This window comes from Gigantopelta aegis, chromosome 12 (genome assembly GCF_016097555.1).
Source record: "Gigantopelta aegis isolate Gae_Host chromosome 12, Gae_host_genome, whole genome shotgun sequence".
Lineage (NCBI taxonomy): Eukaryota > Metazoa > Mollusca > Gastropoda > Neomphalida > Peltospiridae > Gigantopelta > Gigantopelta aegis.
The window spans coordinates 50,578,253-50,605,644 of NC_054710.1; the positions used below are offsets into that span (position 1 = coordinate 50,578,253).

Here is a 27,392-nt window from a genome sequence, read left to right on the forward strand (position 1 = left end):
CCACACATCGTTCCAGTTATGGCCAACGCCAACGCAGTGTTCCAACATGACAACGCCAGGCCTCACACAGCACGTCTCACAACGGCTTTCCTACAGAACAACAACATTAATGTCCTTCCTTGGCCATCGATATCACCGGATTTGAACCCAATTGAGATTCTATGGGACGAGTTGGACCGACGCCTCCGACAGCGACAACCACAGCCCCAGACCCTGCCCGAGCTGGCAGCAGCCTTGCAGGCCGAGTGGGCCACCATCCCCCGGGACGTCATCCGTACTCTGGTTGCTTCAATGGGCAGGCAGTGCCAGGCAGTTGTCAACAAACGCGGAGGCCACACCCGGTATTGACTCCAGATGACCTTGACCTTGGTGGTGTGTCCTATCACTTACTCACAATGGACTAGAGTGAATTGTGAACAATCCTGCAACATTTGGTAATTATCGGACTCACCATTCAATAATTAAATCAATTCTCCAAATGTTACGACAATGTGGTTTTGCGTTTCTTCTTTTGAAGAGTATATATATATATATATATATATATATATATATATATATATATATATATATATATATATATATATATTTACGGTAGGGGGCACAAACCACATTTTTACGTTCGAAATTGATAAATGCAAATTAGATGTACATTAATAAGGTCAATGAGGTCAATTTTATTGACACGACATTGTAATCAATGGCCATTCAAATATTACGTAACGCTTAGGGGGTTGGGGTGTACGTCTAAGCGTTATGTCGCGTTACAAGGAGTAGGTGGGTGTATTGAACAGCGTTACGTAACACCATTTTGTTTTCTCTTATCGGCCTCGGTGGCATCGTTGTTAGGCCATCGGTATACAGGCTGGTAGGTACTGGGTTCGGATCCCAGTCGAGGCATGGGATTTTTAATCCAGATACCGACTTCAAGCCCCGAGTGAGTAATCCGCAAGGCTCAATGGGTAGGTGTAAGCCACTTCCACCGACCAGTGATCCATAACTGGTTCAACAAAGGTCATGGTTTGTGCTATCCAGTCTATCGTAAAAGAGTAGCCTATTTGGCGAAAGCGGGTTTCCTCTAAAAAAAACAGTGTCAGAATGACCATATGTTTGACTTCCAATAGCCGATGATAAGATAAATCAATGTGCTCTAGTGGCGTCGTTAAATAAAACAAACTTTACCTTTGTTTTCTCTTAAACGTGCTATGCCATGACAACAATATATAATGTTGGTGTTTAGAGGTAAATGTAAACCCAAAACAATTATAAATCAAGCTGAAATGCTTTAATACACCAGACATTTTAATATTGTATTTGTATGTTTTCCCAAGGAGATTATCGGGATTCTGGTGAAAGCAGAGGTTGTGCCGTTGACAACCGATGTATTGGATCGAACTGCTAATCCATCGACGTCAACGTCGTCCTCGTCAAGCCATTCAAATTCTTCGTTTTCTAAATACTGTATGACGCACATCAGTTCTCGCTGACGTTTGCCAGCGAAACGTTTAGGGCGGATACAATGCACGGCTGCTTGAGCTTCGTGGTTCAAAGTCGGATCTTTATTTCGTCACATTCATGAATGGGATGTCGTTGATTTTATGGAGGAGTGATATAGACCACACCGGCCACAAATACGTTTTTGTAGTTGACTCTGTAGGCTGGGACATGCTTGGAGTCCCTCAGCAAACTTGTTATTTGCTCTTGTGAGAAGAACTCAACTTCCTAGTATTAAATTAACAAAGAGTGATGGGAACCGTGTCGTTACAGCATTAGTGCAACAGATCAAGCCATCTTCTGTCTGTGAAAGTGGCATAGGCGGGGACAATTTCAAAATTTTAACTTCTTGGCTCATCACAGCATGAGTTGTTCATGCCACAGGCGATTTTTCTTTCCAGTACAGGGTCGTCGTTTTGACTTGGAGGGATGTATTCAGATACCGTTGGGTACCCGTCAATTACCGTGTTTGACCATACTTCAGCTAACATTTGTGCAGCATGCTCAAAGTTTTATTTTTGCAACTCACTATATACCGTTTCACCCAATTGATTAAGATGAGGTCGTGCGGCAATACAAGTCCTGTAATATCACGACTAAGCGGAGCCATGCATCTCTCGACACGGTTGAACACACTCCTTCCAGGGGAATTTGTCGCAATGAAAAATGCATCCAATTTGTATGAACAGAAGTAATCCACTGCACACTGGATGGTTTTTGTGTGCCGAGGGTTTTCATCTGGGCCGCCATCCACAGTTATTATCATAATGGGTTTCGGTAGTCCATCTTGACAATACATGCTTTCTCGGAATCCAGGCAAGGATCGAATACGTTTCATGTCATGCAAGTGATGCAGCGCAGATGATGAGGAATGTTTAGCACTTCGAATTCCCACATACGATGACCACGAATAAGTAACAGCGGGACTATCAAAACAGTTGTTTTTAATCAATATTTCTGCGATCACTGATGGTACCAACTTATGTTCAGCAGCAATGACAAACTCATGATCACTTAGTTTAATTTATACTCCATGTGCATGATCAAAGGTGCCTATTTATTGGTGGCTGTCAGTCCTATTGGAACTCTCGCTTTGTCGTCCTGTGAGTGAAAATTGACTTCATCTGGACCTAGAAGTGATGCTAACTCTTACAAATTGGAAATGGAAACGAAACATCTGTCAAGGTGGCGAGAATGTTCGTCGGTCTGTGCTCTAATCAGTTTGACAGGCACAGTGTTGCTTACACTCTAGAGTTGTAGCATTTCGAAGAAGAAGCTGAAGGTATACTGCACTTCGACATAAATGGATCCCTTGTTTCTTCAAGGAGGCAGTCAGATCATCCAATGTTCTGACCGTCCTGATAACTTCAGAACGTCGTCTCTCATCTGCCGCTCAACCACCAATGGCAATATCTAAAATCACCTTATGCAAAAGATTCTCATCTTCAACAATTGGTGGCCGACCAATGGTTGTTCCTCTTAGATGTTTGTGAATGTTATCATCTAAGTCCTCCAGCTTTTGATAACGCCGTTGCCTTTCGTTGTTTTTTTATACATTTTTTCATATCCAATTTTATTCTATCCAGTTCTGTTTGTTTTTTCTTCAGGTCTTCACATTCTGCCTTTGAGAGCAATGCTTGATGTTTTTTCTTGTACACATTGTTAAGATCCTCATTTATTTTAGATATAGGAGCTTCACGTTTTTCTTGCTTCGGAGCTGTCCGAACGGCGGTTTTACTTTCTTTTACTGACTGATGGGTGTCCTTTTCCTCCTCTCCAACGATTGCTGTGTTTCACTTCGGATTCATCATTCAGGCCCGATATTGATATATAGTTAATATAAACTATTATACCAAACATACGTTTTGACCACAGACATCCTTGTAAAGAACGTTCAAGTCTGTTTATCAACACACATATGTTTGGTCTAATAGTTTATATTAACATTAATATTTCAGGTTCCCCATCTTTTTTGAAGAGTATATATATATATATAGTTCCCACAATCACTGTATACATTGGCAAGATATATTCACTAGATAAATCTCTAGATTTTCAATCACTGACCAGAAATATAGGTCACGTGGCATAAGCCCGTCTCGACTCAGTATTTCAGAGTAGATTTTCAATAGACATCCTCTTTAAATCATCCCCTGCGCGTACTGTAACCTCATCGTGGTGCAGGGGTGTAACATTCTCTTGGAGAATGGCCAATACAGCACAACTCCCCTATTGGGGCACCTTGTTGGCCATGAGGTGCATCCCGTAATGCTGGATGATGGGATCCTGGTGGTTGAGTTGGGGGCATATCTACGGGTATGTTTTCTGGCAATGCACCACTTTGGCCTGGAATTCAGCCAGACGGGTGGTCAGGGAGGCCCGACCTGATCAATCGGCTGGTCACGCCATGCTCAAGAGCAAACAAATTTGTTTTGTTATACTTACCAAGAACAACCATTCCTTGAATGACCATGTGCATATGTTGCTCTTGGGGCGGTGACTAGGGTCAATCAGGTGATTTCTTGTGTTTTTTATTGCCTGAGTATATCAACCATGTATCCCTGGCATGATTGTCTGGTGGTTATCCGCAGCTTCATGTCCCCTTGTTGGACTCTGTGATGGGTTGATGAATGGCATAGTTGATGAATTCATGACTTTACAATATGGGTAAAAACAACTCTCAAACTTCAGATGGGACCCTGAAAAGGGTCCACACCGAGGTTGCGGATTCCTCATCATCTGATGAGGAGTCCAGGACTAGTTTGAACTTGAAAAAGTCAAAAGTTATTACTTCTGAATCCTGGCCGAGGTTCCTGGTCATCAGTTCGTCTGTTGATGGGGCCTTGAGCAAATTATCTCCATTTGCTATTCAGAAGGGGCTTGTCGGCTTGGTTGGCGAGCCAAAGTCTGTGAAAAAACTGAAAAGTAGTTCGCTACTGGTAGAATGTATGACTGATAGGCATTCATCGTGTCTTCTCAAGTCTACTTCATTGTGTAATGTGCCAGTAAAGGTATCGCCTCACGCCTCCCTCAATTCATCGAAGGGGGTAATCCGGTCAAGAGATCTGGAAGGAGTCACTGAACATGAAATAACTGAAAATTTGTCATTACAGGGAGTGACATCGGTCAAAAGGATTAATATTCGTCGGAACAATGAGTTTGTTCCAGCGAATACTTTGATCTTAACTTTCAATACACCAGTCCTTCCTCAATCAATCAAAGCCGGATATCTCACTATATCTGTTGTGCCATTTATACCGAATCCCTTACGCTGTTTTAAGAGTCAGAAGTTTGGTCATTGTCAAACTGCATGTCGAAACAAGTTGACATGTGCTCGTTGTGGTCAGTTTGACCATGACAGCAAAACATGTACTAATGACATTCTTTGTATCTAAGGGGAACCATTTCGCATATTCGCGAGAATGTGCCAGATGGAAATTCGAGAAAAGCGTACAACAGATTAAAGTTGAGAAAAACGTGCCTTTTCCTGAGGCTAGGAAACTTGTGGAAACAGAAACACCTGTCATAGCAGGTAAATCGTATGCTATGCCAGTCAAGGTTTTACAAGAAGTATTTCAACTAATACTGACATCACTTGGAGATATGATGAGGCTAAATATCGAAAGCTTTCTGATATTGAAAAAGCTTCTAAACAGGCTGATAAGGCAGCCCAGAAACACAATGAAGTTTCGCAAAAGCAGCAGGAAGTTTCCCAAACACCTGAAACTTGTACAAAAGTTACACAAGTGTCACTGGATTCGCAGAATCCATCAGGTAGGTCGACTACTATGGTGCCAGGCCCTAGTGGTCCTCCTCAGTCAGGAAAAGGAAAGAAAGCCAGTAAGGAGTACTCGTCGGGACGTTTGACAAACATTGAAATGCGTTCTGTCCTGATAAGTAATTTGTTTGATTCTTTGGCGATGGACGTGGGTGAGGAGATGGATGATTTGCCTCAAAATCACTCACGATCTAAGTCAAAGGAAAAAACAAAGATCAATCCCATACGTCCCCCTAATGACTAATTCAGTCATTCAGTGGAACTGCCGTGGTCTTAGGCCCAATTTTGATGAATTAAGTCTTTTAATTCAAAAACATAATCCTCTTGCAGTGTGTCTTCAGGAAACGTTCTTGAAGGACACTGATCATATTACCATGAGAGGATTTAACCTCTATCTTAAATTTCAAGAAACTGAAAATAGAGCATCTGGGGGTGTTTCCATTCTTGTTAATGAAAAGATTCCTCAGAGTTCAGTAACACTGACTACCAATTTACAGGCTGTGGCTGTAAAGGTCACAGCTCATAAAACTATAACTCTGTGTTCAGTTTCTTGACCAGCTCCCTACTCCGTTCATTGTTATGGGAGATTTTAATGGTCACCACACTTTGTGGGGATGCGAGGATATTAATATTAGAGGTAAACAATTGGACTTACTTTTATTTAATGATAAAAGTCATACATATTTTCATTCTGCAAGTGGATCTTTCACTTCCATAGATTTAACTCTTTGTAGTCCATCACTTTTTCTTGATTTCTCCTGGAAAGTTGGTTCAGAACTTTGTGGTAGTTACCACTTTCCCATTATTTTGGAGAATGATGGACCACCATCACTTGAAAGGGTTCAAAGGTGGAAGTTGGCGAAGGCAAATTGGGGTCAGTTTCAGCATCTGTGCAGCACTCATCTGCAACAATTTGCCATTACTGATGCTGATGATCCCATGTCTTTGTTCACTTCCATCTTGAAGGACATTGCAGATGAGACTATTCCTGAGGCAGTGTCAAAGCGTTTCAATAAACCATGGTTTAATGATACGTGCAAAGATGCATTCAAAGAGGGCAACAGGTTGTTTGAGCGGTTCAAACGTGAACCTACAGCAGACAACTTGGATGCATTTCGTATTGCTAGGGCGAAGGCTCGTAGAGAGAATAGACAGAGTAAGAACACATCTTGGACAACTTTTGTCTCCAAATTTAATTCACAAACATCGGTGAAATCTGTCTGGAATAGGATCCGTAAAATCAAAGGTAAAGAATCCAGTAATACAGTTCATCATTTGTCTGTCAATGACACAGATGTCACGTCTCATCGTGACATTATATCTCAATTTTTATGAGATAGATCTTTTAAAGTCCGGGTGGGGTCGACTTTGTCCGACATTCATCCACAGGAGATGGGTGTACCTCAAGGTAGTATCCTGTCTGTAACTTTATTTTCTATGCAAATTAACAGCATCACCCAGTGTTTAACACCTGGTATGGATTGCTCGTTATATGTCGATGATTTTCAGATTTACTATAGATCGTCCAATATGAGTATTATTGAAAGTAAGTTGCAGTTTTGTTTGAATAAACTTCATCAATGGGCAAATGACAATGGCTTTATATTCTCAAAGGCAAAAACGGTTTGTATGCATATGTGCCAGAAAAGAGGTCTCCACTTAGATCCACAGTTGTTTCTGGACAAAAATCCAATTTCAATTGTGGAGGAGACTAAATTTCTGGGGGTTATATTTGACAGGAAGCTATCTTTTGTGCCCCATCTTAAATATGTTAAAATGAAGGGCTTGAAAGCTCTCAAAGGTTATTGGTAATATGGAATGGGGAGCAGACCGTAAGGTTATGCTCCGTCTGTATAGATCTCTTGTGAGGTCTAAACTTGATTATGGATGCATTGTGTATGGGTCGGCACGCAAGTCTTACTTGCAGATGCTACATCCTATACACAATCAGGGACTTAGGCTTTGTCTTGGTGCATTTAGAACATCTCCTGTAGAAAGCTTGTACGTTGATGCACACGAACCTTGTTTGGGTGCTAGACGTGCCAAGCTTTCTCTGCAGTATGCTGCCAAGATTCAATCTTTACCAACACATCCAGCTCATGGTGCGGTGTTTGACAACAAATATATGAAGTTGTTTGATGCAAGGCTAAATGCTATTCGTACATTTGGTCTTCGCATTAAGCGTTTTTTGTCGCTTTCCAACATTGATTTAACCGACACTTTGGAAACTCCTTCATATTTTGTTTTACCACCATGGTGTATTACACCACCTAAAATTGTGTTTGATCTGGCGCATCTGAAGAAAGATCGCACAGATGCTGTTGTGTTTATATAGTTTTTCATGGCAATTCAGGACAAGTACTGTGATTACATTCCTGTGTATACAGACGGATCACGGGATGGGAATTCTGTGGCTTGTTCTACAGTTTTTCCATCAGACACAATACTTTCCATGCGACTGCGTGACTTGGCATCATTTTTTAGTGCTGAAGTTTGGGTAGTCATTAAAGCCTTAGAAGAAACAAAGGATTTTAATGTATCCAAATTTATTATTTTTACTGACTCACTTTCGTGTCTTCTAGCTTTACGTAATATGAAGCTGGACCCTCCCTTAATTGGGATGGTGATACGAAAGTGTGTCTTTTTATCTTTTGCCAATAAAGACATTGTATTTTGTTGGGTACCCAGCCATGTTGGCATCAGGGGTAATGAAAAGGCAAATTCAGCCGCCAAGTCTGCTTTGGGTTTTCGTGATGCCAGGGTTGGTGTGCCTTATAGTGATTTTAAAACTAATATCAACCAATTCATCTTTTTGATTTGGCAACGTGATTGGGACGGCGAGGTTGCGAACAAGCTTCATGCTATCAAGCCAGCATTGGGAGAGTGGCAGTCCTCCTATAAACAGTGCAGGAAGGATGAACTAGTCTTGTGTGATTCCCACATTGGTCATACTCACTTGACCCATTCATTTATCTTAAAGAAAGATCCTCCACCTCAGTGTGAGCACTGTCAGTGTCTTCTGACGGTGCGCCACATTTTGGTGGAGTGTCAGTTTCTAAAAGAAACGCGAAAAGATATTTTGGTCAGAGAAATTTTGGTGGAGTATGTGTTCTCATCTCAAAGAAACTCAAAACAATATATTTGGACAAACAAGTGTAATGGAATCATTTCGATTCCATCCAGAACTTTTATTACAATTTCTTCGAGATACTGACTTTTATTGTAAATTTTAATTTTATCTATCTGTGATATTTGTATTTTTGCACAGTTCTTTACACTGTGTTTTAATTTAACTGTTGAAATTTTTATATTGATATTGATTATCAAATTTGTTTTGCTTTTACCATAGTTTGACACCCAATAGCCGATGTATTTTTCGTGCTGGGGTGTTGTTACACATTCATTCATTCATTCATTCATTCATTCTTTAAATCATTTGTGAAGTACAGTAAAAAAAAAAGAGTTACTTTGCACAAACTGCCGAAAGAAAAAGATGCTAGAAGGGCCTGGATTATAGCTATAAGCCAGAAATACTGGAAACCAACAGCATATACGCGAGTGTTCTGACCATTTCAAAAACGGTGATGGACCTAACTTTTTTTTTTACAAAACTATACCCACTGAAAATTTAGCGGAGAGAGCTTACCCACCTAAACTACCAACAGTTAGATCTCGAAGATTGGAGAGGAGCCCCACAACTCCTGATTCTGATGGGGCCAACCAAAAGCCAAGTAGAGATGATGCATGGGTAAGCTTTTTTGTAAGACTATTGTAAACATTAGTTGCCCATCTCATATATATTCATTTTCCACGTACCCCTTCCACTCTGTTTATAATTAATGATTGCAATTAATAATGCAGAATTATAAAACTATTAAAAGATGCCAACCAGTTGGTTCCCATGTGGGGCGGGATGTAGCCCAGTGGTAAAGCGACCGCTTGATGCGCGGTCGTTCTGGGATCCATCCCTGTTGGTGGGCCCATTGGGCTATTTCTCGTTTCAGCCAGTGCACCACGTCTGGTATATTAAAGGTCGTGGTATGTACTACCCTGCCTGTGGGGTGGTGCCTATAAAAGATCCCTTGCAGCTAATCGGAAAGAGTAGCCCATGAAGTGGCGACAGCGGGGTTCCTCTCTCAATGTCTGCGTGGTCCTTAACCATATGTCTGATGCCATATAACCGTAAATAAAATGTGTTGAGTGCGTCGTTAAATAAAACATTTCTTTTACAAAGAAAAAGGATGAGGTCAGTGGGTAGAGTTGGGGTTGATTGGGATTTGTTTTGGGGGTTGGGGGTGGGGGTGGGCGCTTAGCTAATTGGCAATTCTCATCATTCTTGAATTTATAATAATGAATAAACACTAAGTAGAAATGTTCACATAATCTTTATGTACATGTATACAGTTGTAGTATTTAAATCAACATCTATGGTATACTTCTAGTGCAGTAATATATTTATTAAAGTGATGAATCGAGTCTGGATGAAGATGCCATCCAGTCACAGGTGCCTTCTCGGTCTGTACAGTCGTGTACAGTTGGAATGCAGAACACTCCAGTAATGTGTGACGTCAGTGTTGGTACTAGCAGGCCAAACATTATTATTGAGGATATACAAGACTCAAACGTTGATATGCTATTTTACACTGGCTTATGGTAGATAAGGGTTTTATGCATTTGAAGCAGGATTTGAAGAAGAGAGGAGTGGAAATGTATTGTCCACCATTCAAATGTAAAGAACAATTTTCAAAAACTGAAGTCGAAATAACAAAACGAATCGCATCTGCCAGATGTAGAAAGGAAAATGGAACAGATAAAATATTTCCGGATTCTTCAGGGAATAATGCCAATTGCTTTTAGTAAGACAGCTGATGAGATTGTTTTTGTGTGTGGTGCATTGACAAATTTATTGCCACCATTAGTAACTTAAAGATGTTATCTTGAGTTTTTAGTTGCAAGAAGTGTTCTGCTCATTCCCCTCAAATAACAGTTAAAAATATCCTACTTTTCTCCCCATTTTCAAAACAATATTTTACCGTAACATGTTTTAAACATAAAACACTATACCGTTAAGTGCATTTTGACCTTAATACTACACAATTTTTAAAATGTAAGCTGGAGGTTGCTAGAAAAAATAAATTGATACATACAGAATTAATGGAGGTAAAAGTCCATGTTAACCTACTACAAAATCTTAAGATGATCAGAACTGTAATGGGTATACAGATAATGATATTCTAAGCAAGAACCAAACACATGTTTAAATGACTAAAACCTTGGGGAGTGTCCCTTTAAATTTCAAGAACATATGTTTAAATTTAAAACAACCAGCATCTATTTAATACTTTCTTATATAGCTGTTTCACTGGATGCACTACTAAATTGGATTTGTAACAGATATTTAAAATGTCTATAATGAGGTAAAATGGCATGCAAGTTTTCAATGAATCTGTTCCTTATTATTAGTCAATTGTAACAGTCATTAGGTCAATAGTGATGGCATTACATATGTTTTATAGAAACATTCGAGTTTGTTTTCCAGTTCTTTTCCAAATTCGTTTGTAACAATTTTAAGGTCATTTATTGTAAAGATTACAAAATCAAATTTTTCAAGACCACAAATTCCCATTCGTCCTTGTATTTGAATATAATAACGACTGGGTTTTTTTCAAAATTATTTCTCCATTATCGATACAGCAATACAAAATGGCATCTTTGCAGGCATCCATCACTGTTTTGAATCTCCATGTGCATGGACATTTTACGTCAATCAGATATCTTTCACTTTTATGCATGACAATGCCATCAGGGCTTGCACCCAAATATGCATGTTTTTTTTATGAACATATAGACCTTTTTCAACAATTGTTATATTTTCACAGAATTTCAGTTTTTTAACAGCTTTATAATGTTTTTTAGCCATTGTTTCATTTTTATTTCCCCCACTTTAAAACTGGTACAACACAAGATAATATTGTCAGCTAGACACAACATTTTATTTACAAGTTTTTCAGGCACACTTGTTTCCTTCCTTGTTAAAACATCATGAACAATAGAAGCTGTAAGTCTTTCTCGTCTTGCCTTCAACCACAATACTCTTTCACTCTGACATCTGGTTCTAAACTCCAGTTCTTCAATGATTGAAGATTCACAGTTGGACATCATTTTTATAAAGTCAGGCATAGCCATATTGTTCTGTTTAATTGTTTCACAAATATTAATGTAATCATCTGAGAAAAATGATAGAACTTCTGAAGTTTCAACAACTTCCTCCTCTCCAACATTTAGATCATTTTCAATGTTAACATCAGTGTTACTTTGAAAAGCTTGTAGTAAATGGAACAAAAACAATATTTGATTGGCCAAGTCTACTGCACAATGTATTTCGAATAAATCCAAATTCTCCTGAGATGCACTTGATGGTGTTCATCAGTTTTGGTTTGCTCCAATCTTATTCGTTTGAAGTTAATACGTTTTATCGGCACTGACTGTCGTTTTCTTTTACCTGGCTTATCCCACTCACATGGTTTTAAGGTTCTCAGAGGTGCTACTACTATTACCTTCTATAGCAAACAGCAATCCTGATATATGACTGCATCCTTCACCAAGAATGTAAAATAATGTTTCCGAAATATATGTGTTGTTCAAGATTTTTTATTAGGTATCTGAGTTTTGCATTGAGGGTTGGGTTGCAGGTGTGATTCAGAAAGGGATGAGCAAAAGGAATGAGAGGACGTGAAACAGTAAATGTACCAGTTTCTATTTGAGGTTTGATATGGTCTTTGTGCTGTTTTTTAATTCTGTGATTTTTAATGCTACTGCTCTTTAAGCTTTAATCTATTAACCAATGCTACCTTTAACAGAATCAGAATCAGAGGAGCTGGTTTAGCAGTTGATGAAGGGGATTTATTGAAATAAATAAAATACAAATAATTTGTATATTCAGCTACTGATGTCATTTATGAAACTTTTATTAAGAATTTGGGAATTTATATTGCAAAATCTTTATAGCTGAGTGAGGAAGCAATTTCTGAACATTAACTGACCCATTATATGTGAATGTTGATATGGACATGACTGATATGTATAATGCATGTACTACTTGTATACTTATGCTATAGTACTTGAATACTGTTACCTGTACCAGGTTCCAATTATTCAAAGAACAGAAAGCTGATTGTGAGTTGCTATAATTAATGTTAATTAATCTGGATATTTTTGAAAATGCTAAAAAAAATAGTAATAGATAAAAAGGAATATATTAAATTATTAATAATAATAATAATAATAATAATAATAATAATAATAATAATAATAAAATCAATTTTGGTTTTACAGCTTGCTAAATATTTAAATAACTGGTCCCAAAATATCACATTATTTATATCTGTATACAGGGTATGGCCTTCCATAGAATAAGAATTGCATTGAAATGAATTGATTTTTTAACATTAATGCATTGTATTTTTTTTTTTTTTACCCTACAACTGTTCAGATATAAATATTAAAAAGTAAAGATGCATACCCAGCTGGACATGTGCAGTTGGCCTTTAATATGCAGAACGGCGGTTGCTTGGTCATCAAAATCCATTCCTGATAGGTCTCTTGTTTCATCAATGCATGAAATTTTGATCGAATATAGCAGAGATCACTTTTCTCAGATATATGATTGGTCATAATTTTATAAATATATTTTTCCTTGTAAAAATGTATCCCTCAAACATATGTCACTGGTCCAACCGGACGTAAGTTCACTAATTTCTGTTAAATTTTGCTGATCAGAATAACGTTTATCATTGTTTTCCTTCAGGTTCAACGTTTCGTTGTCGCTTACATCTGCTGGTCTTGGCAATGGCGCTACTCTCACCTCTGTTTGAATGAAATCATAACACCTTTTAGCTAATTCATAATTATTTCCACTGATTTTTTGTTTCTTTCTGCGTTAAAATGTTATTTAATAGATGAGTCTTTTTCAAATTCAATATATCTTCAAACGTAGTTTCTCCACATGATAAGATATTCTACGAATCCATACTGGCGTCTTCAAGACGGCCTTGGCAGTCGAACGTAAATGTTACCTACCCACAGGGGAGATAACTTTAAAACACAATCAATTACTAAACGAGGGAATACTCGATTTGCGTACACAAAACTGGAATAAATAATGATTTCTCGAATATTCCTGAAGGATTGCAGGATGAAAGAAATAACTGGTGACTGTCTTAAGATATCGGCTTTATCCTGCGATTTTAATTATATCTATCTGTGATATTTGTATTTTTACACAGTCCTTTGCACTGTGTTTTTATTTAACTGTTGAATTTTTATATTGATGTCGATCATCACATTGGTTTGCTTTACCATAGTTTGACACCCAATAGCCGATATATTTTTCGTGCTGGGGTGTCGTTAAACATTCATTCATTCATTCATTCATTTATCCTGCGAAGGTTAGAATGGTGAATGCAACGAAGTTCTGCCCTATATATATATATATATATATATATATAGAGAGAGAGAGAGAGAGAGAGAGAGAGAGAGAGAGAGAGAGAGAGAGAGACCGAGGGAGGGAGGGGAGAGAGAGAGAGAGAGAGAGAGAGAGAGAGAGAGAGAGAGAGAGAGAGAGAGAGAGAGAGAGAGAGACAAACACACACACACAGAAAGAGAGAGAGAGAGACAGAGACAGAGAGCGAGCGAGCGAGCTAGACAAAGGAAGGAAGGAAGGAAATTATTTATTTAACAACGCACTCCGTACATTTTATTTACGGTTATATGACGTCAGACATATGGTTAAGGACCACACAAATATTGAGAGAGGAAACCCACTGTCGCCACTTCATGGGCTACTCTTTTCGATTAGCAGCAAGGAATCTTTTATTTGCACCATCCCACAGACATGATAGTACATACCACGGCCTTTGTTGCACCAGTTTTAGAGCACTGGCTGGAGCGAGAAATAGTCTAATAGGTCCACCGACGGGGGTCGATCCTAGACCGACCGCGAATCAAGCGAACGCTTTGCCACTGGTCTACGTCTCGCCCAGCTAGAGAAAGAGAGATAGAGGGTGTGCATACATGCATGCATGCATACATACATACATACATGCATGCATGCATGTATGCATACATACATACATACATACATGCATACATGCATACATACATGCATGCTAAAAGATACAAGTCGATCCTATATTCAGTCCTGTTTAAGGTGTACTGATTAATAAGTGTTGGTAATCTTTGCAGTGTTCTATCTTTTGCCAATACAATACCAAATGCAACTCCTGTACAGTGTCCTAATACTTGAATTTTGAATAATATCACTGTAGAAGGGAAAAGTTATGAAATTCATGAAACAATTTATTTGCTATAGTGCTTTTAAGAGAGAAAGAGAGAGAGAGAGAGAGAGAGAGAGAGAGAGAGAGAGAGAGAGAGAGAGAGAGAGAGAGAGAGAGAGAGAGAGAGAGACTTAGTGAGCAAGAGAGCGAGTGACATACAGGAGGACAGGATGTGAATGAGTGAGTGTGTGCAGCAAGGATAAATGATGAATCAAATAATAATTAGGATTTTGAATCGTTATACCTGTATAAGATGCATGTAACAATATGAAGTATACTGTTGTCGAGAAAGCCCCCATTGAAATTTCCACCGGCTTCTATGTCTCGGAAATGACATATCCAGAATTCTGTGCATTGTCTACGTAGGAAATTATACCAATACTCTATTCTCTGATTTGCAGGGCTTCGGTCTTCAAGATAACTTCTTTCCCCTGCCCTGCCGTCATGGCCATCTCGCCGGAAAAACTGCAATTCGCGAACGCAAACATGTTCAGTCCCAAGGTCATTTTGCATTTACTTGGTATTGTACTATTGTCGATGTCCCTAATGGCAACAGCTTGTGAGATCCTTTAAAATACGCTTTCCATATCACTCAGAGATCAATGTCATGATAACTTAGCCTTAGCAACAGGATTCCTTTGAGCATTCAATACATTTTATTGTTTAAACCAAACTTTTATTGTCAGAACAAAGATTTTATTGTCAGAACAAAGATTTTATTGTTCGAACAAACATTTTATTATGTGAACAAACATTTTATTGTGCGAACAAAACATTTACTATCTCTTTTTTTTTTTAGTTCATATTACTTAAACGCCACCTTAATAACCAATCTGTCCCTCCTACAAAAAAAAAAAATCACCGCCAACTTACACATCCCCTGTTAAAGGTACTCTGTTAAAGATGTAGTGGGCCTTATTTCTCTAAATATGGATTATAAATGACAATTACATTAATTTGAATACCAAACCTCGCTATTGTATCACCCAAAACATTTTAATTGACTAGGATTGAGGGAAACCCATGAGAACCAATGAGCAGCTTCTTTTTTTAAAAATGGAACTCTTTTATGAGGAGTCTAAAATGTACGACAAAACCGAGTATTGATGAGGCTACATATACGACAGCCGTGTAAAGTACCTTTGAATTTTATATACTATTATTATTAGTAGTAGTATTTGTTTTATTTGTTTGTTTGTTTGTTGTTGTTGTTGTGGGTTGTTTTTTTTTTTTTTTTTTTTTTTTTTTTTTTTTGGGGGGGGGTTCTGGGGTTTTATTTTACGGAGCTATGGTACAGGACCACTGCGGGCGCGTGTGCAGGAATTTTAGAAAGGGGGGGGGGGGCTATACTGAGGTGAGCAACGTTTACAGGATAGTTATTGGTCACCACTTTGAATGTAGTTGGTGACGCATTAACAATTTGCTTCCAGTTGTTTACGATTAAATGACCTGATATATGTAATACAGTTCGTGGCTAATGTATAATTTAAAATAATAATAATAATAATAATAATAATAATAATAATAATAATAATAATATAATTCTGAGAATATTTAAGTCACTAACCGTACCGATCTCCGAAACTACCTAATCTGTTAGTACTGTTACGGAATCATAGTTATTAATTACTATTATTATTATTATTATTATTATTAATAGTAGTAGTAGTAGTAGTAGTAGTAGTAGTAGTAGTAGTAGTATAGTACTGCAGGGGCAATAATACGCTATTCATATATGGTAGCAGGGTTTCTGCCACAGGGTAAAATGGGTGTGGCGTCATACCCAAATTTTATTATACATTTTTTTTTTTTTTTTTTAACCTTTTGACAAAATTAATGACTCTTTAATGACTGTATGATTTTCTTAGCCCTAACTCTACATCTAACCCATTTTATTTCTGGGGGAGCCTACCCCTCCTCCCCCCACTACCCCCTATCTATTGCTGTTGCATTGTAAATATTTAATTTCATAGCGCCATACCCAAAAATATGTCTCCAGTAGAAACACTGGGTAGGTGTCTATGGAAAAGGTACACAAAAGGGGCCGCTAGATTCATATTCCACCCCCATTCCCCTGTACAGACAACGCACTTTTGCACTTAATATGTATTCATCCTGTTCCAAGCGGTTCGGTAATATGGATTAATCAAATACTTATTTACTGCCTATATACGTTATTGCTGTGTTTATAGTCAGCCCTCGTTAGTGGAGGCCATTTGCACGGCCGTCGTATATATAGCCACTTCGTATATAAACATCGTCTAGTTCACAGTATTCCTATAATTCCTATCCCAAGCCAGCTGTAATTACCCATGGGGTTATGGCATATTTTGCACAATAATAAATTCGACAAAGTGAAAAATGAATGCGGTTTTTAGATTTTTCCGCATACAACAAACGATAAATTTACCTGTACATGCAAAGTCCTAACTAGTCGGGATCATCGCCGTTTAAAATGCATCTGTTATTAAAATAAATTAATGTATAAGCTTATTATCATCCAGTACATATTTATATAATTCTTTAATAACTTATTTTTGTTGTTTTTCTTTCGATTTATCCTACGTCGCAGAGGACGGTCAAGCGTTCTCGTTACACGAGCTTAGCAAATCGTTTTGACACTGCGGTTATTCGGGGGTTACAAAATATCAGTAATAATTGGGTTATGTTAGTTATGTAGATGGTTAAATAAAGTATTTTTATCGACAAATCAAATGTATATATTTTCAGATAATACTTTGTTATGTCATTAGTTAGGTAAACCATCCGTGACAGAGCGCCTTTAAGAGTACAGGTGTAGTAGTCCTCAAACGTTTTCAGCAAAAGGTACTGCATAAGGTATTGCATCACATTTCATTTTTTGTCACTGATGCATCATATCATCAAAATGACCTCTATATGTTGGCCGTAAAAACGTTTTGAAATATTTGGAAATTACCGGCATGATAACGCAAAATGACCGAAGAATAGTGTTTGATATATGTCGAAGCCACTGTTGATTTGAATCTGTATATCACGATCAAGATCAACGCATGGACTGAATTAGGCCTGTTTTATGTTGGTTGATAAATCAATGGAAGATTAATTGCACAGGCGTCGGAAACGGGGGGGGGGGGGGGGGGGGGGAGGGCAGGGGGCACAATATGTTTTGGCAAGTAAGAATTTGAATGAATATTTATATTTCTACACCGACCAATTTTCTGGAAAGTTCAGAAGAATGTAGCTTATAATTCATCATATTATTAGGACATTGTTTTAGTACGACGGGACTTGATTATACAGGTCCCCCCCCCCACCCCCCACCCCGCACCCCAACCCCAACCACTTCTAAACAGTAACTGGCTTAATTGCATGATAGATTTACTGATGCCAAGGTGTATTACCGATCAGTATACTTTGAAGTATTTGATCTCATAATCAAGAAAATTAATCAGAGATTCAGCAAAAATTCCATTGATTTCCCTATAGCAATGGAAAGAAATGCTTTATTTAACGACGCACTCAACACATTTTATTTACGGTTATATGGCGTCAGACATATGGTTACGGATCACACAGATTTTGAGAGGAAACCCGCTGTCGCCACTTCATGAGCTACTCTTTCCGATTAGCAGCAAGGGATCTTTATTTGCGCTTCCCACAGGCAGGATAGCACAAACCATGGCCTTTGTTGAACCAGTTATGGATGACTGGTCGGTGCAAGTGGTTTACACCTACCCATTGAGCCTTGCGGAGCACTCGCTCAGGGTTTGGAGTTGGTATCTAGATTAAAAATCCCATGCCTCGACTGGGATCCGAACCCAGTACCTACCAGCCTGTAGACCGATGGCCTAACCACGACGCCACCGAGGCCGGTCCTGTAGCAATGGAGCAGTTGTTGGTGTTTGCTGCAAACCAACGTGACCACACAGTCAATATCGAAATCCCAACGATTCTTGAAATGAATAAAAATGATATCGACTTGAAAAAGCTTGCATTTGAACTGAAATGGCTCCCTGACTTCATCAACACAGAACAAGGAACTCGACCTGACCTTTGTGGAGATCTGAAGAAGGTGACATCTGTGTGGACGCTGGTCTCCATGTTACGAGACGTCAAGACTGGACGTTTTATATTCAGGGAGCTGAAAAAACTACTTCAAGTTCACCATACCATCCCAATCACCAGCGTAACAGCAGAGCGATAATTTTCTGCTCTCATGCGTTTTAAAACATACCTGAGGAATCCAATGACAGAATAACGCTTGAACAACGTTGTTATAATGAATGTTCATCACAATCTTGCAGGTGACCTCGACTTACGAGAGATTGCGAAATCATTCATTGGTGCAAATGAACGTCGCATCAATTACTTTGGACAGTTTTAAGGTAAACCATCATTTGACAAATAGACAAAACAATCTAAAGTCTCACAACACAATTTACTTTCAGGTGAGAGTTCATTAATCATGGTCCACAATATTCCCTAACTGTGATAGGTTTTGTCGTTCACATATTCACTTCTAGTAATTGGGATAGAATTGAAATGATTTGTATTTATAAATGGAATGTCTTTTAGCTGGATTTTGGTCATGGTATTTTGTAACACTGTGGATTTAAATGATTTGTATTTTTAAATGGAATGTCTTTTAGCTGGATTTTGGTCATGGTATTTTGTAACACTGTGGATTTAAATGATTTGTATTTTTAAATGGAATGTCTTTTAGCTGGATTTTGGTCATGGTGTTTTGTAACACTGTGGATTTAAATGATTTGTATTTATAAATGGAATGTCTTTTAGCTGGATTTTGGTCATGGTATTTTGTAACACTGTGGATTTAAATGATTTGTATTTTTAAATGGAATGTCTTTTAGCTGGATTTTGGTCATGGTGTTTTGTAACACTGTGGATTTAAATGATTTGTATTTATAAATGGAATGTCTTTTAGCTGGATTTTGGTCATGGTATTTTGTAACACTGTGGATTTAAATGATTTGTATTTATAAATGGAATGTCTTTTAGCTGGTTTTGTAACACTGTGGATTTAAATGATTTGTATTTATAAATGGAATGTCTTTTAGCTGGATTTTGGTTATGGTATTTTGTAACACTGTGGATTTAAAATTTGGGATATAGGTGTACAGCGGACCAGGTTCTTGCACCACGGGCATGGACAGCCAGATGTGGACATCTAGATGGAAATCTTCCCAACGAGAACGCGTTCTATTAGCAGTGGCAGATGGTATTTGTGTAGCGAGACCTATTATTGTACGACTTCTAACGTTCCACAGGGATAAGTACTGGGCAGTATAAGCTGAGTGATTCTTTCGAGCAGTCATGAAATTGTCAAAACATCCTTTGGACTCTCCTTGTGCACAGGTACGACATTGAATATATTATGAAACATACATAATATTTTAATTCTTCACCATTTCCTAGAAGTGAATATGTGAAGAGGAAGGAAGGAAGGAAATGTTTTATTTAACGACGCGCTCAACACATTTTATTTACGGTTATATGGTGTCACACATATGGTTAAGGACCACACAGATATTGAGGGAGGAAACCCGCTGTCGCCACTTCATGGGCTACTCTTTTCGATTAGCAGCAAGGTATCTTTTATATGCACCATCCCATAGACAGGATAGCACATACCACGGCCTTTAATGTACCAGTCGTGATGCACTGGCTGGAGCGACAAATAACCGAAATGGGCCCACCGACGGGGATCGATCCCAGACCGACCGTGCATCGAGCGAGCACTTTAGGCCTACCACTGGGCTACGTCCCGCCCCTATGGGAGAGTTACAATAAAGTATTAGTGCAATATTACCCCCCCCCCCAAAAAAAAAAAACCCCAAAAAAACACCCAAAAACAAACCAGAAAAGAAAAACAATATGGTCCTCAGCTTTTGCGGCATGGTTCGGACAACCCCCCCCCCCCCCCCCCCCCCCCCCCCCCCCTTCCTCCAATACGGGCTTGGGAACAGCACTGAACAAACCCGCTACAAACATGTGATAAATGCGCTGTTGCGCAGGACAGGAAGAATACTAGTTGGTGTAGCCGCGTTTTTAAAACGATCAACTGAAAAGTAAGTAGGCGTCTTACATAAAGTATAGTGTAATTAATATTGAATTCCATGTGTTAGTGATGGCGTGTATCCGAAATTATGTTCTTGTAAGCCAGAAATATACTGTACTATTGAATTACAAGTGACCAAATTACAGAATGGGGCCTACACCAAGACTGACACGGTCGATGACACTGACGTTAACGGAACAGTTCCGCACCATAATTTTGGTTTCACACATATTGTGTTTAGGTCAATTTGACGGAGGGTACAACTTTTTAACATTAATATTTCTAACACTAAACCTAATACTTGTCCACTTCTTTGAAAAATAAGAAACATTGAATCCGATTTTGATAGTCATTATAGGATTCCAGGTCGTTTCGCCCGAAACACCAGTTCGAACCCGGCGTTGTTTCGCCCTTAGTCCTATTCACCCAGACTTGGTTCGCCCTAAATCTCATTTGTCTTGAGTCGTTTCGCCCCACCAAAATAATTATATCTATTATAGTTTTGAAGGGTTTTTTTCCCATTCTGTTTATTCATTATTCATTACCAAACATTAGGTAATTTTTGGTATTTAGATATTATTGCTTTACTAGCTGTTTACTTTCTGTCAGGCGTTTGAACCGTAACTGGGTATGTAGAATATTTAAAAAGAAACCACAGTACATGAGTAGTATGCAGTGTGACCGTTCATAAAGTGATTATTAATATGGATGGTAAGAGAATAGCTATTGACAAGCTACGAGGAAGTACATGTATGAATTATCTGTTCCGAGTGAATGCATGTTGTAAACCCGAGCCTTTGACGAGGGTTTTACAACATTCATTCACGAGGGACAGATAATTCGAGTTTGCTGCATTGTAAGATGTTTCCGAAAAATTAAATATTTCTACGATTAAACTTACATATTAAATATATTTTATTGTTTAGAATATCAGTGTCTGTATATTCAGTGTGTCTGTGGTTGTCTTAATTTTTATAAGAAGCCCAAACTGGATTTTGTCTTCAAATAATTTCGTACGTACGAAAACACAATATTTTAGGAAATAAAATTAAATGTAACCTAGTACACATATTAGAACGATCACAAACACGTTTAATATATAGCCACTAATGTTTTATGCAGAAAAATATATTTGATATGTAATTACAATCTTAAAAAGTCTCTGTTAGTCGATAACATCTTAAAAAGTGCAGCAAAATCAGGAATGTCCCTTTAACTCCTCGTAGCGAGTTGGTTATTCTCTTTATTACCCATTGTCAATTTTAACTGTATTTTATTGTAAAAATTTCGCTATAGTCTACAATAAAGCCATCAGCCATTACGTCACATAATGTAAGTGACGTCATAGCATAATGGCGTTGTTTTTGCAGCCAAATGTTTATGTCTCACTGCACATATCACTTCCGGGTGAGAGTTTATTCATCACGGTCCACTATGGTTCCTAATTGTGACACAAGGCATGGTTCACATATTCACTTCTAGGAAATGGTGAAGAATTAAAATAATATGTATGTTTCATGGTAAGCCTTCCGGCTGTATTTTGCCCATGTGCACTGGCCTTTTGGGACATGTGTATATAGCGTAAGAGACAGCCGGAGTGAATCGGACCGGTATTACAGCCAGATGCGGTGTCGAATTTGCAGAACGGGCGAGGGAGGGGTGTGGCTTTTGTAGCAATCTCGCAAATTAATTGTAACCAATGTCAAAATAAAACGATATTGCTATATTTATTTACTTGTTTACTTAAGTTACTAGTAACTCCCTGTTATATTTAATTATCGGTTTTTAAAGTTTTACTTTCAAAATGTTAGCGTGTTGTCAGGGGGCGGAAATTAGCGTTTGTCGAATTTGTCGCTTACACCTGACGTCAGTGAAAACTTCAAAAGAACAATGATCAATAGTTAACAGTTTGTCAGTGGTGCTTATATAGTGATAGTCGTAAAGATAATCAGTGAGAATGATTAGTAATTATTAATGACAGTGATTAAACTAATATTTGTTTGATGATTATTAATGGTAAACTTGTTAATAGGACTAAAATGAACAGTACGGATGGTTAGTATAATTACAAATGACAGTGTAACATGAACAGATATTAATGTTATTGTTGAATATTATTATCAGTTTGCTGACGTTTACATTTTAACAATTAAAGGGACATTCCCGAGTTTTCACCATTGTAAGCTGTTTCCGACTAATAAAATATTTCTACGATTAAACTTACATATTAAATATATTTTCTTGTTTAGAATATCAATGTCTGTATATTCAAACTGAATTTTGTCTTCAAATAATTTCGTACGTACGAAACAATATATTTTAGGAAATATAATGAAATTTAACCTAGTACAAATATTAGAACGATCGGAAACATGTTTAATATACAGCCACTAATATATTAAATGAATGAATGAATGTTTGTTTAACGATACCCCAGCACCCACTAATATATTATGCAGAAAAATATATTTGATATGTAATTACAATCGTTAAAAAGTCTCTGTTAGTCAATAACATCTTAAATACTGCAGCAAACTCAGGAATGTCCCTTTAAGGTGTGCTAATTTCTGAGGAGAGCAATGCCTCGCAAAAAAAAAAAAAAATAATAATAATAATTTAACCCCCCCCCCCCCCCCCCCCCCCCCCCCCAACAATTCAGGGTAGCTTTTTTTAGCTCCTGAAGATTTTACAGACGGCAGTTGCTTAAACAATATTATAATCTATGGTTATGGGTGGGCAAGTAGGTAATTTGTGAAAACAGTGTCAATAATAATTGTATTTAAGCAATTATATAATCAGATACAATAGTTTTGTCCCTAGAAATTTGGCAAGACATGGTAGACGAAACACTTTTGGTTAATTTTCACCATTTTTATATCAGGGCATTTTATTTCATTAAAGACAAAATATTAATTAAAAATAAATGTAATTAAAGTGCTTGCTTTAATAAATGCATGACAAAATACATAACAGGGATATCGTAATTACTGTTTGTTTTGTTTGTTTTATAAATGCAATTTTAGAATTAATTATTGAAAAGGCTTGTTTAATATCAGGACAGCATAAAACCCGATATTTTCTCCATTGATGGTCAATAATTGTTAAGAATTACATATTTGACAAGCAAATATTTTGGATGGGCAAATGGAAAAATATTATGGGCAAGTAAGTTTAAAATATGTTTTACCCTTGTATAGATCATTTGAAAGCTTATTATGACTAGTTTATCATAGGCCCTGATGTGGTGGTCAGTTATGGTCACATTTTGGGGGAAATGAGTCACGTGACTAGTATATTTTTATTTCAAAATTCAACATTTCCAAAATTTGACACACACATCCTGACCAGACCTGCGATATATATTTGTTGGCCTTAGTTTATACTACGAAATTCTCTATTTGATTAATTTTTGTTCCTGTTTTTCTACTACATGGGGGGAAATTATCAAGTATGTGGGACAAGTGAATATGCCATTATTTTATTACTAATTTAAAAGTCTATTTTTAAGGTTTAATTCTTTAACTTTCTCTTTTCAGAATTATTGCTTATTTAACCTGAAAACTGAAAACTGAGAATGTGTCTTACTTGGCAGATTGCAGTGGTCTTGTTAGTTATTTTCACAGAACAAGATGTACAAGGTTAGTGGAACACAAATTCTTTGCTACAACTCTGACAGTTACAAGCCATAGGATTTAAAAATCCTTGAAAACAATTTCGGTTCCGTTCCTTGTGATCATGAAAACTCGTCGGGAACTGATAAAAAAGAAGAAGAAGAAGAAAATGAGTGTTCCCATGGAATCCGAGGGCCAGCAATTATGGGTAGCAATCAGAAATGCTGTGTGGATTGAAATATTAAATGCTGTAGCCACTTCATATAAAAACTAGCAATTAGCTAAATTGCTGCTGTACTATATGATACTATAAGACTCAGTTTAATATATTTTGTTTTATAATTTGCATGACGATGATGCTATAATGAAAGCATTATAGCATTTTATTTACTAGTATATAAACTGCATTATTTCATAAATCGTAGAAAATGTAATCATGATATAATTGTATAAGTAATGAATACAGTAACTGCAGACCACATTACAAGTCAATACTGTGGACATGTACTTTCAGTAGTTAAAGGAAAATCCATGCCAATTGCCAAATGTGTATGAATTAAAAGCACTTGATGTCGATTCTCCTGAAACAAATGTATGAAAGGCAAAATGGAATAAATATATTACTTTCGTGTCGTGTACAATTATGGAGAAGGCCTAGTAAGTTGTAGAACGTGTGCCTAATCCATTTGTTTCTTTTTTTCAAAAAAGCAGCAACATATGTCATCAATAATAACAGGCCCATAGAAATGTAACATTACAAATCTGGAAGTCTATCTTCTCCTAGTATTATGATTTTATGGGACAGTCTTCAAAAACTGACTGAGAGATATTTTGGAAATTTATAATTTTAGCATTTTTATTAAATTTTAAAGTTTTAAATAGAAATTTGACCTGTAGAGTGCTGCAGACATGTATACACGTTCTAGGTCAAGTATTATGACGTCACATGAAGCCGTTGTCATAGCATTTCTTAGGTGTGACTGTTTACATATGAAAACGTTAATGGATGATAGGTGCATAAAACCTTAAATATATAGACAGCTGTCAGCTGAGAATCAGTGTTTATTACAACTATTAACATCAATACATAAATATATAGGTAAACAAAAAACTCGCAGGTTTGTGAGAAAATCATGGTTTTATTTCAAAGTGGAATACACAAATGCATTCACTGCATTCACTGGATGCACACAATTAATTTAAACACAAATTAATAATTATGTATTCCAAAACAACCCAAACCCGTGGTAAATAGGATATGTGTAGGATGCATGTAAAACAAATGGAATCCTGGCAATTGTTGTTACATTACACACAATTGGCATATGTATCACATATTTGTCTTTAACAGATTTTGGGACTGTCACGATCAATAAAGTCTGCTACCATCAGCCACAGATTACCAGGCAATGATTTACTCACCACCATGACACACCATGTAGTGGAATGTCCATCTGTATCATTCATAGAATCCAAGGTCTGAGTGGGCATTTGTGGATGTATAATACAAAAAAACAACAATAACAACAACAACAAAAACCCAAACAAAAAACAACAACAACAACAACAAAGAAACACAAAAACATAGCAGATATAGTGTTGTCACTTTTGCCTACAATGTAGGTATACTGTCTTGGCAGATAACAGACTAAACCATAACTGTTCACATACATACATACAAGATAACACTAAAAAGGGCAGTATGAGATCCACTGGGACTCCACACTCTAAGGCAAAGGAGGCGCCACTTCGTCGAAAACTATGCCCTGTGTACTTATCAGGATCAATTCCATATACATGTAGCCAACACTTGAGGTGAGACACAAACACCCTATGTGTTAGGGTATGGTGCCCACACTAGTTTTATACTGGGATACTGCATTGGGCCTGAGTGCAGTGCTGGGATATAGGGGAGAATTAGGAATAAAAGGCAGGGAAATTAATAGAACCCTTTCCCTGTACTGAATGGTTTTGAACCAAAGTACTTTTAGCATGGCTCCTTGTGTAGTGAACCTCACATTGTGTTGGCTCAAATGCTTAGCTGGGTCAAAGACCAAAAGGGAAGGGACCAACAGATTAGACCTAAAGGGAGAAAAGGGCAACTACACATGCTGCCCAAAATGCAAGATCTTTTGTACATTTGAAATTCATCTGGCCAAAGCAGAATATGTAGTGTGATAGGTGCTTTCTGACACATTGTGTCACCCAACATCCTGTGCGCTCCATTAATTATGGAGCTTATGAAATGACAGTCCAAGGGATTGGGGTGACCAGCTTCAAGATGAATGAGTCGTACTACAGTTAAGTAATTTATTATATATCTGTATTTCAACTTGAACATACCACCCCAGGTCAGTGTGTGCGATAGGCAAAACTGATAGATTGAGCAATGTACAAAAATGTAGATACAATGTATATGCTCAAATATGTTGAGTAAGTTTTTTTGGTTGACTGTACGAAGGCAGTGCATCTCAGGTTTCAAACTCTAGTATCCAGCACTGTAAGCTGTTCCCATCGATGTGCGTCTAGACAGGAGAAATGAAAGATACCTGGTTGAGATGTGTTCAAGCACTATACCTATGGGAACAGGATATGACAAATAGCTAAAAAAGGGACCTAAATGCTTTAGGCTCATACAGCCTAGATAGTACGTCTGCTTTTTCATAGTACTTTGCCTTAACATTACGCACGATACTATGGACATTAAATTTTGCCGAGAGCTAAAATCAATAGTGCAGTTATCCCATGATAATATTATTACATGAAATGCATTTGTTGATACTTGCCACTGTAACAATGCTGTCTGAAAATAGATATAATATGCAGTGATTGGTCCACGTGTGTCCCCAGTAATGAGCACCCATAACCACTCCAAGGACTTCTTTTGCATTAATATAAAGGCGAAATACTGATGGCAAATCAAGTTGCCAATTGCAATAGTACCAATTGTCTCCCCAGCGACCTTCCATACAGCCATCTGTATAGATTGCAGACACTGGGAGCTTATACAATAGCAAGGAATTTCATTCAAGTTGCCACCAATCTCAGGGGTCGAATTTTACGCTATTCCGCTATTCCACAAATACTAAATTTCGAAACGGAATAGTAAAACAGTT

The 27,392-nt window shown here is 37.6% G+C and overlaps 1 protein-coding gene across 2 annotated transcripts in view; it reads left to right on the forward strand.

Annotated features, from left to right (window-relative positions):
- The first annotated feature begins 20,627 nt into the window (after positions 1 to 20,627).
- LOC121386620 overlaps positions 20,628 to 27,392 on the forward strand; it is an 81,023-nt gene continuing 74,258 nt past the window's right edge. For both annotated transcript variants that reach the window (XM_041517579.1, XM_041517580.1), the window contains exons 1-2: positions 20,628 to 20,675; positions 24,202 to 24,303. In XM_041517579.1, the coding sequence (XP_041373513.1) occupies positions 24,240 to 24,303 (64 nt within the window). In that variant the 5' untranslated portion in view covers positions 20,628 to 20,675; positions 24,202 to 24,239. The remainder of the gene's footprint in view (positions 20,676 to 24,201; positions 24,304 to 27,392) is intronic.